At 49.0% G+C, this 18,010-nt stretch overlaps 1 protein-coding gene across 1 annotated transcript in view; it reads left to right on the plus strand.

The window, feature by feature from the left end:
* Positions 1 to 1,015: 1,015 nt before the first annotated feature.
* Positions 1,016 to 18,010, plus strand: part of MDGA1 (MAM domain containing glycosylphosphatidylinositol anchor 1) — a 145,297-nt gene continuing 128,302 nt past the window's right edge. Inside the window, exon 1 of the mRNA XM_059835659.1 lies at positions 1,016 to 1,142. Within this exon, the coding sequence (XP_059691642.1) occupies positions 1,016 to 1,142 (127 nt within the window). The remainder of the gene's footprint in view (positions 1,143 to 18,010) is intronic.

An 18,010-nucleotide genomic window follows, 5' to 3' on the forward strand; every position in this document is an offset into this window, starting at 1 on the left:
TGTAAATTCCCACCAGGAGCTCTGGCAGCCGTCGAGGGAGAGCGACACAGACCTCTCTACAGCTGCAAATCATCTGCGAGGCGGGCGGAGCAGGCAAGCGGCGGCGGCGAAGCACCCGCCCGAGCCCGGCACCCAACGTCAGGGAAAGTTTTGAAGGGAGAAGGACCTGGCGGGCTGGGGAGGAGGCGAGGAGAGCCGGGCTGAGCTGCAGGCGGAGCGAGGGTGCGTGGTCTGTCTGCTCCTGGTTTGCTTCTCCCTTCAGGCTGGCTGGGGCGATGCAGTGCAGCTGGGGGAGCTCTTGGGAGCCGCTTGAAAGAAAAAAAAAAATTATTCCTGGATTTGATTAATTACAACAATCCCCTCCCCAGAAGATCTGGAAAAGAGGAGAGAGAATCACCTATCCCTCCCTCCGCCTTTCAGCAGCTAGCTCCTACCCCCCCCACCCTCGCTTCCCCCCCTTTTTCTCCACCTCCTTCTCCTTCCCCCCGTTCGCTTCTGGGGCTGCGGCCAGAGCCTCGTCGGGAGGAGGGAGGGAGAGGACTCTCCCAAGTTGGCCCCAGTTGGCAGCACTTCGGGCAGCGCGGGACTTCGGGCAGCGCTCCCGCTGAACAAAGAAACCCCCTTTCCCGCAGGGGCCGGGGGGCAGCGCTGGGCTGGCCCGGGCACTGCTCCTGCCCCTGGCCGGCGCCGGCCCGGTGTCCCCGGGCTGGCCTTTCCCCGTACCCCGAGTGCGGGCGCGGCTGCCCGTTTTCCTGGAGATCTTCGAGCAACCTGGCGAGGGGAAGCGGGAAGCGGCGCCCCGCTGTCCTGCCCTCCCTGCCTCCTTCCCTCGCACTCTCCCTCTTCCCCCCCACCCCCTTTTTTGGTTTTGTTTTTCCTTTTAAATTTTATCCCCAGGCGGCCCCGGCGGGGGGATTGCCTTCCTCCTCCCGAGGGGCGCCGGTGCCCGGCGCGGAGCGGGGCGCATGGGGCGGCGTTTCGGGAGGCTTTCGCCTGCTCCTCGCTCCCCCGCCCCATGCTGCCTGGGCTGTTTTGGCTGCTTTTCTTCGCCGGCGATGAAGGCTCTGCCTTGAAGATGGAGATGATCTGGTTTTTATTCCTGTCTCTGGTGCCGGTGTACAGCAGGGGACAAGGGGTTTACGGTAAGAGACGTTGTCGCGGCCGCTGTTTGGTGGGGGGGAGGGCGAAGACGGTGGCGGTGGGATCAAAGTTAAAAAGCACCTGCAGGAGGAAGTCAATGATGCCGGCGAAGCTCGTCTCAGCCTGAGCGGAGAGATTTATGCAGCAACAGGGCTTCCAGCGCCTGTAGCTACCTCGTAATTCCTCGCCGTAACCCCTGGCCGCCTCCGATTTACGACTCCGCCGCGATGGCACGCAGGGACCGCTGGCGAGGCTGCCGCCGGGCTGGCCGCGCCTGGAGCCGGGGGGAGCGAGAGCTGCCGCGGGGAGCGACCCCGGGCCCGGCCCTGCCTCCCCGCTCCCCCACCCGCCTCGCGTGGGGATGCCGCGCCGATGCCTCCCCGCTCCCCCACCCGCCTCGCGTGGGGATGCCGCGCCGATGCCTCCCCGCTCCCCCACCCGCCTCGCGTGGGGATGCCGCGCCGATGCCTCCCCGCTCCCCCACCCGCCTCGCGTGGGGATGCCGCGCCGATGCCTCCCCGCTCCCCCACCCGCCTCGCGTGGGGATGCCGCGCCGATGCCTCCCCGCTCCCCCACCCGCCTCGCGTGGGGATGCCGCGCCGATGCCTCCCCGCTCCCCCACCCGCCTCGCGTGGGGATGCCGCGCTGATGCCGACGTGCGAAACGCGGCAGCGCGGCTCTGGGAGCACCTCTGAGTTGCAGTTTCTTTGGGGCAGGGGGAGGGCGGAGGATCCCCTCCCCGCGCTGCCCTTGCGGCTTTGCTTCCTTGCAGGAGCGCCGGCACGGGGAGGCAAAGAGGAGGGCGGCTGCCGCCGCCTCTCCGGGGCTCCGTGCCGGGGTGCCGGCTGTCCCCCTTGCTGCCGGGGGCAGCGCTCCCCGGCTCTGCCCGCCCCCCCGGGCCGGCTCCTCGCCCTGCCCCGGCTCCCCCCGCACAACCCACGGCGAGCCCCGCCGGGGTCCCTCCCCTCGCGGGGGAAGGCTCCTTTTGCACCCTATTGAACTTTAGTGCCGTTTTTCTTCTTAAGACTGAGGCGATGGGTGGGGGTGGACCGTGGCAGAGCTGATGTCGAGCTGCTTGATTTTTTTTTTTTTTCCTCTTTTAGTATTATTATTTTTTATTATTGCCGTTATGGTGCTTACTTCCCCTCCTTGTTTGCAGGCAGGGTGGCAAATGGCAAGCTCGGGTATCCTCCTGAGAGGTCTGGCTGCCGCAGCCCTTCAGCGTCCGAGGGCAGAGACTGGGGATGGCACCCTGTGCCCCCGCTGAGAACAAGCCCTGGGCCGAGAGAACAGCCGGGATTTACTTTAGCCAGCCGTGCAGCCCCCCTTTCCCTCTCCCAGCCCTCTCTTAATTCTTGCTTTACAAGATCTGCATTTCCAATACACTGGGAAAAAATAAATAAAAGCAACCCACAAGACTTGCCTCTCATAACAAGCCGGCTTTATCTTGGCTTACAAGTCCGTTGTGCGTTGCTGTAAAGTCCTTCTGGAAGGCATGCCTCTGCTTCTAACAAGCCAAGCTCTCTGAGCTCTGAAGAGAGACCCCACTGAGAGAATCCAGCCCCCCCGCCCCCCCTTTTTTTAACAGCACGCAGCCAGTCTCTTGTGTGAGCTCTGCCAAAGATCAGTTCAGTCTCACTGACTATGGGTAAGTCTTTGTAGGTCACTTTTTAATGATGTATTTCTTTAATGGAAACAATTCCTCCTTTCTCCTTAAGGGCTGGGATGTTAATTTGAGTTTGGGTCCGGTTTGTAAAATAACCATTTTAAATAGAGGGTGTTTAGCTCCCTTCCTTTTTTCTCTCTTGTTCCCTGTATATGTGTTTTCTCTCAGTCTGCACGTCCAGAGGAAAACTGTAGGACCCTCCGAAGGCTAGAAAGATGAGGAGTAGAATGAGTTTGTGGTACAGAAACCTGGTCAGGGCAGGTTATTTAATACTTTTAAACAAGTAATCTGCCTCTAGCTGAACTTTTTTTATTTTGTTTCAGTGCGCTTGCTGTTGAGTAGCTGTCACTGTAGCATGTCCTCTCTGCTCAGGATCGTAGCAAGAGGGACAGCTTAAAACTGGTTTTGTTTAAATGTGCCTTAGAAGGTTACCTGTTGTATTTTTTTCATCCAATTCAGTGAACTTGCATTTGATAGAGTTACTGCTAAATTAGATCTTCAGAATAACTTACTGATGTTTTTGGCTTTTTCTCTCAAAGAGATATTGGAGAAGCTGTGTACAAAAGAAAGCACAGATATAGACATGCACTAAGATGAAGGCATCCTTTTAAGCCAAAATGGTACACTACTTGTATCTATTCTCTACACAATGGAGAAATCCAGTCTCTTCCCTCCTCTCCCCTCCCCTACCTCTTCAAACTCTCTGTTGAGACCATCAGGAGCCTTAATACGCAGCTGTCCCTGAGTGCAGCCCAGAGCAGTGTCTCATGGAATCAGCACACCGCAAACTTCTACGGTGACTAAGAGTTTTCATATTGTCTTTCCCAATCCTGCCTTCAGTCCACTACCCTGCACTGATTTCATGCCTTGTGCAGCCAGCACTGTTTGTTTGGATGAGAGATTGCTGTTATTGATGGCTCAAGCAGAGCTGGATTGATACCGTTATATTTGCAAGGATAAATAAAGCAGGATTAGAAACTAGTCCTACTGTCCCCCTCCACTTCAGTTTGTCCTAAATGTTAGTCTCTTGCCATAGCTTTAATCTGTTCTTGAGCATTCTGTGTTGTGAATGTCAGTCTCATGTGGCACTTAATATAGAAATTATGGGAACTCAAGTATCATGTTTCATATCTGTTTTTCTGCTTTTGAATAATTATTTATGGCAATGGAGATGGGGAAAGGCATCTATATGGGTCTCTAAATACATTTTACTTTAGTAAATCTGCTGAGATTAAATCAGATTAAATGAGATAAAGTATCCATGTGATGTACCCTTTAAATAATACACCCACATGGATGCACACAAAAGACCTCTGTCTAGGAGAGCGGAGTTGTTGGAGAGGTTTATTGAGATGAATGGTATAAATAAAATGTGTGTAAGGGGGTTTCTGGGAAAGGAGCATTTGCAATGGAGGTGCAATTTAATTAGGACTCAAGGTGCTTTTAGCCTGCTACCTGAAGAGGCTTGTTATATAAATTGGCATTTGTTGTAATGACTGAAGTGTGTCTGAAACCCTCTTCTCATTAGCTGATCCTACCCTTTCAGCCTTGTTTGTTGCAATAAGACAAGGCTGGCCTGATACAGAAGACAGTTCAGCAGACTGCCAAGAGCAACTTTTATTAGCCTTTTGTGGTACCCCATTTCCCAAACTGCATGTGCCTTTCAATCCTGGTGCATTAATGCTGCTGGTCAACAAGCAGCAAGCTGTAGCAGATCTCTAGCAAATGTCAGGATTTGGGGGGAGGGAGGAAGAGGTAAGGAGAAAGGGGACTTGCCCTTCCGGGCTTGGAGTTATCAACACTTAAAGACTATAAATTAGACTGATGGGGAGAATAGGGAGTGTTTCCAAAGGGAGGAGTGCACCTCTTGCTTCCTAGTCAGCCTTGCAAGACTTTGGGACTTGTGTAGCTCTGGTTCACAGCGTGCACAGGGCTGCTGCTCTGCTTACTCTATATGCAGCATATAATTAACATTTCTGAGTTGTCTTGCAAGTAGCACAGTCCAGCTGATCAGCAGCAGCCTTTCAGGCTGAATAAAAGACTGGGATGTTTTGTCCCCTGCCTCTCATAGTTTACCTGCAGAAAAGGCGTTTCAGGAAGGGTCATCACAGTGTGTGATGAGGGGCTACAGCAAGGTGATGTGAAGGGAATAAAAGGAAGCTTTAGGCTGGGCATCAGGGAAAGCTGCCTGGCACCGTGATCAAAGGGTTTGGATGGGCTGTGTTACTTCAGGCACTTGAAACTGGCAGGGGAGAAGCACTTGCAGTACAGAGTAGTCCTGCCTTGGCCTCCGAGGTGGGGAATAAAGGACCTAGTAAAGCTCTTTCTTTAAAGAGACACCATCACACTGAAGCACTCATGAGATGCCACTACGGGCAGCCAAAAAATCCAGTGGAAGAATGTTTTCTTGCGTCTGCGATGGAGGAGTGTCATGGTAAAGCGTATCCTGGCCTTAGGCCACAAACATCTGTGCTTTTTCATTTCATGTACACATGACATGATCTGTTTCCTGCTCCTTTTACCTGTAAAGTAAAAGCCTCTTTTCCTAGAGTTTTCAATGCAGGATGCTTCACACCTTCTTGCAACCTGTGTGCGTGCCCATCTTTTGCTGCCAATTTCTGGGTGCACAGACACACTCTAATGTTAGCCTTGAGCCTGGTAACCTGGATCAGTCCCTCTCCCCTGCCTCTGCCTATAGCTGTTTTGCCAGTGGGAGCGGGAGTCCAGACAAGGAGCTACCAGCTATCTTCCTGTTATCTCAGTGCACCCTGTGCCCAACCCTGTTCCCTCAGAAATGGCTGAGCAGATTGCTGGCTAAAGCAGCGGTGGAGCTGGCTCCTGTGAGCCACTTCTTGGCTGATTCTGTTTGGAAAGGTGATGTATGAGCACAGCACAGTGGTCCTCCAGACTATATATATATATATACATACACCTATCTCTATATCTATTTGTTTGTGTGTATACATATTCACACATGTACACACATCCTTTGTGCTCAGCCATTTCTCCCTGTTGTCCAGCCCTTAAATCTATGGTGGCTTAGGCTGTAGCCTTTTGGTTACAGGAATGAGTTTTGTAACTGGAGGGCTATAGAAATAGTTTCACCTAAGGACTGGGTCTGTCCAAGATTTGCATAGTTCTTTAGCAGCTCTTTAAAGTCAAGGCATTAAACCTGTCCAGCCCTGTGCTTCAGTGTGCCTTGCTGTTTTCCAGCTGTAGTGTGTCAGATTCACCCTCCTGTGACACCAGAGTCTCTCTTTTTAGGTCAGGTCAGTAGCTTCACGCACCAGATAAGCCCTCAATTGGCTTTAATATGCAGTACTAGAAAACTGACATTATCCTCTTGACAGGTTGTTTGCAACTTGCTGGTAGAAGTCAAAATATTTCACTATAGGTGTCATCAGCAACCACCATCCTATGCTAATTTTTGTGGGAACATGAAGACAGATGTTGAATAATTTGACATGAGCAGCATAACTTTAAAAATTATCACCATGTCTGGTTTGCACTGGATTTTTTTGAAATATAGATAGGTATTTCAGATGAGCTTAAGAGATAGGGGAGGGAGATATAGTAAGTGGCTCCCAGTAAGTGGAAGATGCAGCAAAAGATGGCCTTGGAGGCTGAGTAGTCAGACAGCAATTCAGCAGTGGCAGTAAGGGATGTTGTGCTGCTGAGGCTGCTGTTCGTATTTTTAAGTAACAAGGCAAAGTGACTTCCATGCTGGAAACTCAGAAATCTTGTGACACTTCCCATGAACTAGAAGCCCTACTGTTTTGCCTATGTTTTGACTGGAGCTGCTGCTATTCTGCTTTCTTGAACAGTGCTTGAATGTCAGTGGGCTGGCAAAAGCAACAGAGAGAGATGCATTTCTGCTAGTGAAAGACTGTCTGGGGTGGAGGGTGTTTCTTACTCTGTTTGTGGAAATGTCCTGAACCCTACCTGCAAAATGTTTCTTTAGCCAGCATAGGGTAAGTCCACAGTCAACTGGTTTGCCTGTGTAGCTCTGGAGAGACCGTTCACTGGTGAAATTCTCATCAGGGTAGGTGAGATGTTGGTGTTTTTTGTGCAGGGGGTTGCTGTGTTGTGTCTTCAGAGTGGGCTGCATCTCGCTGTTGGGAAGATGAGCATTCAGCTTGTGATGAGCTCCTTCCGGACAAGACACAGTGGAAAATGTTGGTTTGTTCTCAGATATGCCGTGGGTACCTGCATCTGGTAATACAATGTGGGTTTCTTTAGGCTATACCTGGTAGCCCAGGTCTTATGTAGACTGAAACTATTAAGAAAACTTTGAGACCACTTCTGCTCTCAAGCAGTCAAGGTGAACGCCTGTGTCCCAGTCACCTTTTGCCAATCATCAGCTGCTGGTGTTGCACGGGTTTAAATTCAGAAGGGGAAAACATTGCAATGTCCCCCAGGCTTGTGGAGGAAGGGGGGGGATATGGCGCTGACACTGCACAGCAGAATGCAGATCTGGCAGGGCCTCCAGGATCCACCAGAGAGAGTGATGTGCTGTGAAGGGGTGGAAGAGAAGGGTGTACATGTTGAATGTCTCTGTGCCCATGTTTAACTGGTGAGACCCCTACTCTGTTAGGATCCACAATACTTGCTTTGAAAAGAAAAAAGCTTTCATCTACCCTTTATTTGGGGGAGGGGGTTGAAGGAACAACAGAAGTTTGGTTTTTTACAGCCAAGCACTTGCTTTGTGTTTAAAAGAAGAAATTAAACGTGTGATGACCCATGGAGCTGACGATCAAAAGCGCTGCATTAAAGAGCTAGGAAAGTACTTGAGAAGTGGAGCCGGGAAAGGGAGATCCTGGCATCAGCTGATCCTGGCTCAACAAAAGTTAAGTCAGAGAAGGGCTGTTACCAACAGGTTAGCGGGGACAGGACTTGTTGGGAGGCAGTTTACATGCCCCGTGTCAGGTGTTTCTTGGAACTAAGGCTTCGACTCCCCGCTTGTTTTCCTGACCTCTGCCCAGGTGCAACGCGCCGGCTGCAGGCGACTCCTGCTTTCTCTCCCGCCCAAGGGAAAGGGGAAGGAAGCTGCCCCACCGTCACCGTCCTGCCTGCGGGCTCCTCTCCAGCTGCGGCTGCGGAGCACATCTGGGCGGCGGGGCCGTGCCGCTCCGCCGCTGCCCGGCAGAGGGAGGCGTTGCACCGCCCCAGTGCCCCGGGGGTGCGCCCCTTCCCCCGGGGGGGGGCCGCGGGGGGGTGCCGGGACTTGCTCGGGGCAAACTCCGTGGAAACCGAAGCGCCGCTTTGGGAGCGGCCGCCTCCCGGCGGCGCAGGGGCGCGGCTGCCGGACACGCGTGGGGCGGGTTGGCGGCGCGTCCCCCGGGGGAGGGGCTGGCCGGCCTCGGCTCGGCAGCGTCGGCTGAGCGCCAAGTAAGCCCGGGGGCAGCTCGTCCTCTCCGCTTCCACCTTGGTGGACTTGGGGAGAACCGCGCCTGTCCATCTTCCCGGCGTGTGCCGGAGGGCCGGAGCGAGGCCGAAGTTCGCGGGAGTGAACGCCCGGGTCTGGGGTGCTGCTTCCAGTTTTTTCGGTGCCGGCTGCTTGTGTGCTGCTTTGCGTCCCTCTCTGGTTTGTGTTAGGGTCTGAAGCTCTGTCACACTGTACCCAAGCAGTTCATGATCCTTTCTCCCCCCCTCCCTCCTTTGTAATACTCGTGTGGAGTGGGAAAGTGCTATTCTTTCCTTCCAGGAGCATCTTGTCTGTTTCTCATGCAAGATCACATAATGAAGTGAGTGCAGACCTCTTAAATCCTGAGTTAGCTTTTCAACCATGATCTCAATTTCTTTTTTATTCAGATACCTGCATGGTTGTGTTTTGGGGTGGGGTTTTTTTGTTCTTCTTCATTTGGCGTTTTTGTTTGTTTTTGGTTTAGAGGGGAAAAAAAAAGAACGTAGGGTTAAAGGAATCTGAAGAGGTATGAGGGACCCTCGTGCATGGCTTTGGTCTGGCAGGAGGAGAAAAGATGACAGCAAGGTGGCAGCTGGCTATCAGGGCCTCGAATACGTTCAGGTGAGGGTATTAGTGCTGCGATAGATCTCCTTGGCTCTGTGAGGCAGCAGAGCTGAGGGTGCCACAGCAGAGGTATTTGATTTGATGCTGGTGCTTTGGCTCTTGGGAAAATGTGACTTAGGGGTCCTAGCTTAGTGCAACGTTCTCTTCTGAGCATCGTGGCTGCCTACAGGGAGCTCTTTGCACCGGTGCATTGGCCGTGCTGTATTCCAGGTCAGCTTCTGACTAATACCATAGTTTTAATGCCTAAATAATCTGGTCCATGGCTGGCAAAGGGAAATGCTTGAAGTTAGCCGGGGAACTAGAGAGAGAGACAGCTGAACATAAATTATTAGTTCTTTGAATTTTCTACTTGTTCTTCTAGACTAAGCAATATGGTTACGCCAGCATATGCTTGTGTAACTGTATTCCCAAAATCTACAGAGAACTTTACGGTCTAGTAATGTTCAAACCCCGCTGAGAAGGATGCTCCCTTTGTACGCTTCTGTAAAGCACTCTGTGTTCTTAGTATCGTGCTAGTAATGAACAGCAGTGTAGACGCAGTTATATATTTCAGTGGTTGTAAATGAGGCAGGACAGCCACGGTGCTGGAGGGGCCTGGTGATTTGGAGTCACCAGCACTGCTCTCTGAGCAGGTCACAGCTCTGTGCTGGGCTGCAGACTCCAGGGAGAGGGTACAGCAAGGTGGCGAGCAAGGATCTCAAGCAGCTTTTATCAATCTGGCCAGCCTCTTGCTTTCTTGTTGCTCCTTTCACTCGTGCTGCAAATCACTCGTGGACGTGGTATCGGCTGCTATCCCTTTGCTTTAGCTTTCAAAGGGGAGATACCACTGACGTAACTAAAAATCCATCTGGCTGATGTGCTGGCTTGTGGTTCTCTCTGTTGTGAGCTGTAGTGTAGGACAAATGGTGTGCAGATACTTTTGCTGGGTTCATGTAAATGGAAATGATGGCAGGGTGAGGACAGCAATTGACAAAGATGCAGTAAGAATGGTAGTTTCTAAAGACAAATTAGCAAATGTCGCCTAAAGAAGAACTGACATAACATTGAAAGCTAAAGTCAAGCTGTGAGAAAGGCTTTAGGATGTCTGCAGGTGGACATTTAATAAAAGAGTAGCTGCTTGCTGTTGCTGCTCCTGTTTCAGAAGGAAATGGTCCTTCACTAATTGGTGTAAATTGTTTAAAATAAATGTGGATGGAAATCTTGTGCATCTCTTCTGTGCCTTTGTGATGAAATAAAAAGAAAAAACAAAGATGTGATCCAGACAGATTTTTTAGAAACGTGGCAAAATGGCTTTTGCTTACAAATGCCGTTTCACTTTCTGGTGCTTGTTGTGTGCCTTGCACGGTGGAAAAAGGCATTGGTAGAATTAGAGTGAAGAATGGCTGTCTCTCGCGAAGTTTAATAAATCACAGAATCACTAAAGTTGGAAAAGACCTGTAAGATCACCCAAGTCCAACCATCAACCCAATACCACCATGCCCACTAAACCATGTCCCACAATGCCACGTCCACATGTTCCTTGAACACCTCCAGCAATGGTGACTCCACCACCTCCCTGGGCAGCTTATTCCAGTGTTTCACCACTCTCTCAGTAAAGAAATTTTTCCTAATATCCAGCCTGAACCTCCCCTGGTGCAACTTGAGGCCATTTCCTCTTGTCCTGTCACTCATCACTTGGGAGAAGAGACCAACACCCACCTCTCTGCAACCCCCTTTCAGGTATTTGTAGAGAGCGATGAGGTCTCCCCTCAGCCTCCTCTTCTCCAGACTGAACAACCCCAGTTCCCTCAGCCGCTCCTCATAAGACTTGTGCTCCAGACCCCTCACCAGCTTCGTCGCCCTTTTCTGGACACGCTCCAGCACCTCAATGTCCTTCTTGTAGTGAGGGGCCCAAAACTGAACACAGTATTCGAGGTGAGGCCTCACCAGTGCCGAGTACAGGGGCACGATCACCTCCCTACTCCCACTGGCCACACTGTTTCTGATACAGGCCAGGATGCTGTTGGCCTTCTTGGCCACCTGGGCACACTGCTGGCTCACATTCAGCTTTCTGTCAATCAACACCCCCAGGTCCTTTTCTGCAGGGCAGCTTTCCAGACACTCGTCCCCCAGCCTGTAGCGTTGCATGGGGTTGTTGTGACCCAAGTGCAGGACCCGGCACTTGGCCTTGTTGAACCTCATCCGATTGGCCTCAGCGCATCGATCCAGCCTGTCCAGATCCCTCTGCAGAGCCTTCTGACCCTTGAGCAGATAATGGATTATCCTCACTCAGATCATCCCTTGAAATAGCAGAAATGTGAGAAATTGGGGCTCCCAAAAGCAACCTGAGCAGCAAGAGCAGCTGGGGATGGGAGACTGAACTCCCCTGGCAGTCCGGTGAATTCATCTGGGCTCTTAAGAAACCTTAACTGGTCTGGGGCATTTCCACTGCAGTTGTTAGACCCTGAAAATCCCCCTCAGAGTGCACAAGTAGGATTTCTTGTGGGTTTATGTGTTTCTCATCACTGTAATATCTATGAACTTTCACCTTTACAATGCCTCTGTTGCTTACAGTTATTCCACTCTGCATGTGGGGAAATGAGATGGAGATTAAGTGATTTGCCCATGGCAGAATGGAGAATCGAACATCAGCAAAGTTTCAGCCATCCTTTTCTCTCTGGTAAAGTGCAGCTGGTATTAAGTACAATCCCTGTGGCTGATAGATCCAAGGTAAATACATCCTCGATAAGAAGGAATAAGCCATTGAAAACAGGCTCTGATCCAGTTATCTCAGAATCAAGGATTCTGGATGCCAGAGCAGAGCACAGCTTTTAAAGAAGCAAAAGGAAAGTCTGAATATTCCAACACGTTTTGTTATTTTAAGTATGTGCTAAGCCGTATTCGTATTTTTCTTACAAGTATGAAGATAGGAAGAAGAAATCTCTAGTGTTTGTTTCCCCAATGCTAATGAAGGCCGAAAGGAATTAATGTCAGTGATTTTGGTTTTTTGTTTTTTTTTTTTTAAAGAGAGATTTTTCTTTTATATTTAGAGCAATTAAAATTCACAAGCATGTGTTTGAGAAGGAGATTATCTTGATCAGTCATCAAATAATTGCTGAATAAGAAGACCTTCATATCTCTGGAAACTGGAACTCAGAAGAGGGCAGTGGTGTTAGCTGCGTGTTGGGAAGATCCCCATTTTACAGTGTAGTGAAAGGCGGCGCCTTGCTGTTCCCTGTACCTCTACAAAGAGGTATACTTGGAAACTGGATAAGAATACAGGAGATTTCCAGTGCTATGAGACAGTGGGATTAGGAGAATGTTTTTGCAAACAAATTGACTTAAGGCGTCCATACACTATGCCTATGCAAAAGTAAGACTGTAACTTGTGGGTGCACTCTTGAGATAGCTTTAAATTAGCGGTTACTGATCACAGTGCAGCTGTAACAGCGTGGAGCTCAGCCTGGCTTGTGCTCCAACTATTTATGCAACATCCTGAGTGGGCTTTGTGGTGTGTGCTGAGGCCCCTGCACCTGGGGTCACCTGGCAGCAACATACTGCGCTCGACTCCTTGATAAATAAGTTGTGGGGCACCCACACCATGTTCATGCTTGCTTTTGGATTGCAGTGCAAACAAATATATTCAACTCCTGGCTGTGCAACTGGGTAGTGATCCTACAAACCCAACTAGCTGGCTTATTGTGGGGTGCAGTTCGAAGCTCGAGGGCTGCAGCAGCTTAGCTGCCGCAATTCAGTAGCTGCTAACTCTAGCAAGACAAATGCCAGGGCTGTGCTTGCTCTGTGGTATCTTGCAAACAAGCATAGCTTGCGATGTGGGAATGCAAGCTGGCTTAATGCAGCTTGCTGTTGTGAAAGAGAGCCTCTAGACAGCAAGTCTAGAATTAATCTTTAATTTTGAAAAGCTATTCCTGAATAACTCCTTGCGTAGACAAGCCCTGCATTTAGCTGTGATTAAGTTTCTAAATTTTTCTTCAAAATGGGATAGTCAAGCTCCTGAACCATGTAGCTGCATCTGAAGACGTTACCCATAGAAACTAAGCTCCAGCTTTGGTTAAAATAGCACAATAATAGTTTGTTTTCTGGTTGGTCAAATGATAAGCAGCTCAGGACTTTCATCCTTATTCCAGCAGAAAAATGCAATCGACAGTAGAGAATGACTGTTTACTATGATGTGCATGATTAATACCATAAATCTTTCATGCTGGGATGTTGGGTGAAAGGCATGAATATCTCCACAACAAATTGAAAGGAGCAGTTTGTTACATATTTGTGGTTGACAATCAGGCTCGAAACTCTATGTAAAAGGAGAAATTAACCAAAATGAATGGTAGTTGTCTAAACTAGAAACTACTCTGGCATTTGCTAAGCCTTGGCAAAGATGCCATGCTGATTTTTGCAGATCACAATGAGCATATGTACCTACTTGTGGCTGATGGTTATTCCAAGTGGCCAGCAGTAGTGTGTGTGCTATATGACAAACAGTTCTGCTTCTCAGATTATTGTGGAGACATTTCAAAGTATGTTTGCAGCATATGGCTTGCTTAAGGAGATCGGTTTACATAAGAGATGTTCGGTAAAACACAGTAGATCAGCTGCTTATCACTCAGCTTCAGATGGGTCAGCAGCGTGTTTTGTACAGGCGCTTAAAAGAGCAGTAAAGAAAAATGAGGAGCAAACCTTGCATCACGGCATCACAAATGTTCTTTCCTTGTGTAGATCAGCATGCTGGAAAGCTCCAGCAGAGCTAATTCTTAATAAACAGCATTTAATTTAAGAATTGCATTTGATTGTCTCAAAGCAAGTCTAGAGGAAGTAGTAAGTGAGGAGGGTGGGGGAAGGAAACCACCGTATGAGCTTTTTCCTTGTTAAGCCTAAATAAAAGCTTCACAGAAGGAGGAAGCAGGGGAAGGTGCTAAAAAGTACTAGGATCTGTGATATGCTTGGTGAGGTAGACAGGGAAATGAGAAAGAAATGTGCTTAGCTATTGCTAGATTTAAAAAAAAAAAAAGAGAGAAAAGAAATGGATGCTGTTGATGGTGTGTAAATTCTAGGAGTGAGAATATTTCTCTCTTTCATTGGCCTCATGATAATACTCGTGACATTGTTGCTGTTGAAAATGAGGGATTGGAAGAGCCAGCGAGAAGTGCCATCCCCGCCAGGCGGAAGCCTTGCCTGAAAAGGATTACATGTCTCCCGGAGGGCCATAGCTGTAATTCCAGGGTCACATCAAGGGGGGCTAGTCTTAGCACCCCTGTTGCAAGAAGCAGGAGGATTTAATGTGGCTTTTGCATATGTACTTCTAGACACCTTTTTTTAAGGTCCTGGGTGCTCTGTGAGCATTGCCGTTGCCTGTGGGGAAACAGCTGTGGGTAACACGGAGGCTGGAGCCCAAACCCCAGGGTGGTGTAGGGTGGGTGATAGCCTGTAATTAAGTGGCTCATTTGCTGAACTAACTCTTCTGATTTTTCCCTTTTTGTCGTATCCAGTTAACGTCATTGTAATTAGTTTTCGAGGCATATTTGGCTGATTGGATTTTTGTTGATATAAGGTCTTATTTCTTGCATGTGCTTTGTCACACCTGCTCGCCTTGCTGACACAAATGACTTTTTACTCATTAGCCCAGAAGGAAGCGATGCAGCTATGGGGGTGTGAGCAGGCAGCCGTTGTGCCCGTGACCCACCAGCAAAAGCTGGTGGCCGGATTCTGATTCCCACCGCTGCTACTGTCTGGCTGGGAGGAATGGTTTGCGTTTCTTCAGATCTGATGTGAAAACAGAAGTCAGAAGCAGGGTGGGGGAAGTCTTAGAGGATTTGCTTTCCTGGCTACAATTTTTGGCTCGGCTGTGCTACTCATGTAGATAGCATTTTAATTCTAAGGCAAGGGAGTTAAATGCAGATGAGCTGTTGCTCTGGTAAAAATGCTGGCCTGAAATGCTGCATGTAATGGCTTGGATCCTGTCGCTGTCAGTCTTTTTTATGACTTTTTTTTTTTAAAGACTTCAGTGTAAGCCAAATATGTTTAAAAAAAAAAAAAAAGCCTTAAAACAAACCACAAAAAAAAGGCCAGGTCTGTTAGTTTCTCCTGGCCTTCTGCTTGTGTGAGTGGAAGGTTGGCACCATTTGTCTGCCTTGGACAGACATTTTGAAGATGAAGCTAGTGATTTCAGGAAGGTGTTTCCATCTGGATGTGAAGGGAGGGCATAGATAGGCAGCCGCCTTTTTTGTGTGGTGTCCTGTTTTAGTAGTTTACAGGTTTTCATGGACATCTGTTGTTTGTTTGTTTTTCCCCCCATCACCATTAAATTTTGACTTGAGACATTTTTAGTTTTTTGGCAGTTTCCACGTCGATGCATTGGTGAGCATCTTTTCATTGATGGCTAGTTGCTGTGGTCACTGAGCTGCTGCCACTCTCTTGGGCAGCCCCTGAGCTGCCTTCGGCGAGCTGCTGTTGGAGAACCCGATAGCAGGTCTGTCATCAAAGCACAGAAAATCCTTGAGTGTGAACCTGCTTCAAAAAGAAATAGGATGCTTGCTTTGTACAACCAGAGTGCAATGCCTTGGGACTCAGGCTAGCTAAGTAACATGCTGCCAGAGAGGCCAACCTCTGTAGTCAGGGCTTTCTGGATCTGTTCCCTGAGATGGTGGCTTCTATAGGGGGATTCCTCATTTCTTTGGGCTTGAAAAGTGTCTGGGTGCTTTGGTTTCAAACCCCACTTCTCTGGAGGACTTGGATTATGCTTGTGATTATTTCAGAATAGGATAATTCTTATTATACTTGAACTATAGCTCAACTCTCATCAAGTCATGCCTCTCCTTTCGTTGGTCAGTCTGGAATAATGGGAAGAACAATCTTTCCCTCCTCAAAAGTTTCTGACTGTTTTATCTGGAATGTCATACTAGTTTGAGTATCCTTTCCTAGTGATGGCACGCCTGCCGTTCTTGTGACTGGCTGTCTCAAAGTGAATTAGAGGTAGCTGCCAAGAGTTGTTTGGTGTTTTCTTTTCCCATCCTTTTCTTTCCTGCAGGATTGTTGTGTTGGGATAAGAGGAATTTTTCTTTTCTGCTGCTTAATTGCATTACACTGGTTGAAATATTTTCTTCTTGCCTGTCACCTACATTTGTTTCCTAACTTTTCTGGTGGCCTTAAAAAGTACAGCTGGAAGGAAGGGACATAAATAGAGCTAGTGTTCAGGATCTCACTCTGCTTTGGAGATAAGGGCCTGGTGATGGGGAGTCTTTGTTCCATTGTCCCCACTGTCTTCCCCTCTGCCTTCTCTCTTTCCTCGGTTCCTGTTGTTTCACCTTCTGAATCCTTGCTGAGTTCACTTTGCTTAAAATAATATTTGTTTGAACAATAAAAGCTGTATTAAAGGGATACATTATCACTTAGTTTAAATACACATATTGGCTCTGCAAGAGAGGGCTTTGCAAAGAAAGTCTAACTGTATGCTTTTGCACATAAAAGGAGTATGCAAACAAAATCCTGCAAGAGGTCTGCAACTGAAGAAAGCCTTTTTCCCCTGCTTCCCTGCATGCAGAGATCCAAATACAACGGTAATTCCTACCGCTGAAGCGGCAGCAAGGGTAGCTGCCACCAAGTGGCATGGAAATGCTGCCAGTGATACCTTTATACTGAGTTACAACACCAAAGGCAAACAGCAGCTGGAAGCTTGGTTTGATCTGTTTGTATGAATAAGGTTAAGTACCAGGCATGGTGCTGGTGAGGGGTGTTTTCCTGACTCTCTTCCACAAAGCTTTTGAACACTTCTGGAGAAGCACGGTGTATCATCAGCACCTGCTGAAGGAATGGTGACCGGAGAGCTCGGCACAGCGGAGTGCTTTACCTGTGTTCCTCCCCCTTACTGGGGTATTGGTCTACCTTGTGGTGTTTGTGTGTGTGGCTTGACCAGAACTGGTCTCCCTTTGGGAGGGTTGATATTTGCAACTTGACCCTCCTGATTTTAATCTGAATGGTTGACTTCTAATGAGTTAGATACAGACTGGTGGCACACGGCAGCTGAGTGAGGGGAGCTGCCCTTGCAACCAAGGGACGTTCCCTCAGGTAGCGCCTTGCATGGCAACTCTGTCCTTCTCCACCTCCTGGGTTTATGGCTAGTTGGCGGTGGCTCACGTACTCCAGGGCTGGCTCTCTGTGTGGGAATGTAACGGTCTGAGCAGTGCTGTAGGTCCTCATCCTGCCTCTGCTGCTCTGATCTTTATTTTCCAAATACCTTGTATGCTGTGGAAGCTGCGTGCATGCATACAGGCCTCCAAAGTTGCTGTGAATCTAGGCTCTTTCTGTCAAATGTAGCCAGATTGTATTTGTTACCCCTGGAGAAATATCTGAGAAGGACCCAGGCATAATGCTTTTCAATTGCCCTGTTAACTACTCCAGAGCAGGCGGACTTTTCTGCTCTGTCTGTCTCTCTCCTTTCCTTCCTGTTAATTTTTTTGTGATTGTTCATACACATTTGACGTTAAATGGGCCATCTCACTGGGGTGAGGACCTAGCCTGGTGTGATCATCAGGGAGCTGGGACTTTGGGTTCAAGGGTCAGCTCCTGGGTGTTGGGGACTGTGTGTGAGACCAGATGTGAACCGAGGCAAGACTGCGTTCTTCCAGGGCTGCTTCTGTAGCCCCACTAACAATCTCCGCTCTTGCGTCTGCTCTGCTGGTGTGTGTGAACTGTCATCACTGCTTCCATTTTAGAGCAAGAGTGAAAGAGCAAACGTATGTTCAGCTGGTTTTGTTTTTCCCATCAAGCAGCTTTTCAGATTGCCAGTGTTCCCTTGCTCTTATTTCCTTCCTATTTACAGACATATTGCCAGCCTCACCCTCTTCTTTGGCCAACAAAGTATGTAGATTTACACACGTGAATTCAGCCCATGATATTCCTAACACAGGTATTATTGATGGTTTTGCCTTTATTTTGTATTTATTTTCTCTTTCTTGGGCAGATACATTCCCAGATTACTTGTCCATCTTCTCGTCACCCTCAAGGAAGAAGTGCTGGCTCAGGTTTATCAGTGCTTGAGTGCCTCTGGCGTTGGTGTGTCTCCTGAGCACTGCCCTTTCTGGTGGGGGCTCAGCTGGGGCAGGGTACCTGTCAGCCCAGTGCTGACACTGACATGAACCCAAAACTCAACTTCTCTGTGTTCCAGGACAGAACACTCTCAG

The sequence above is a fragment of the Gavia stellata genome, chromosome 2 (assembly GCF_030936135.1).
Source record: "Gavia stellata isolate bGavSte3 chromosome 2, bGavSte3.hap2, whole genome shotgun sequence".
NCBI lineage: Eukaryota > Metazoa > Chordata > Aves > Gaviiformes > Gaviidae > Gavia > Gavia stellata.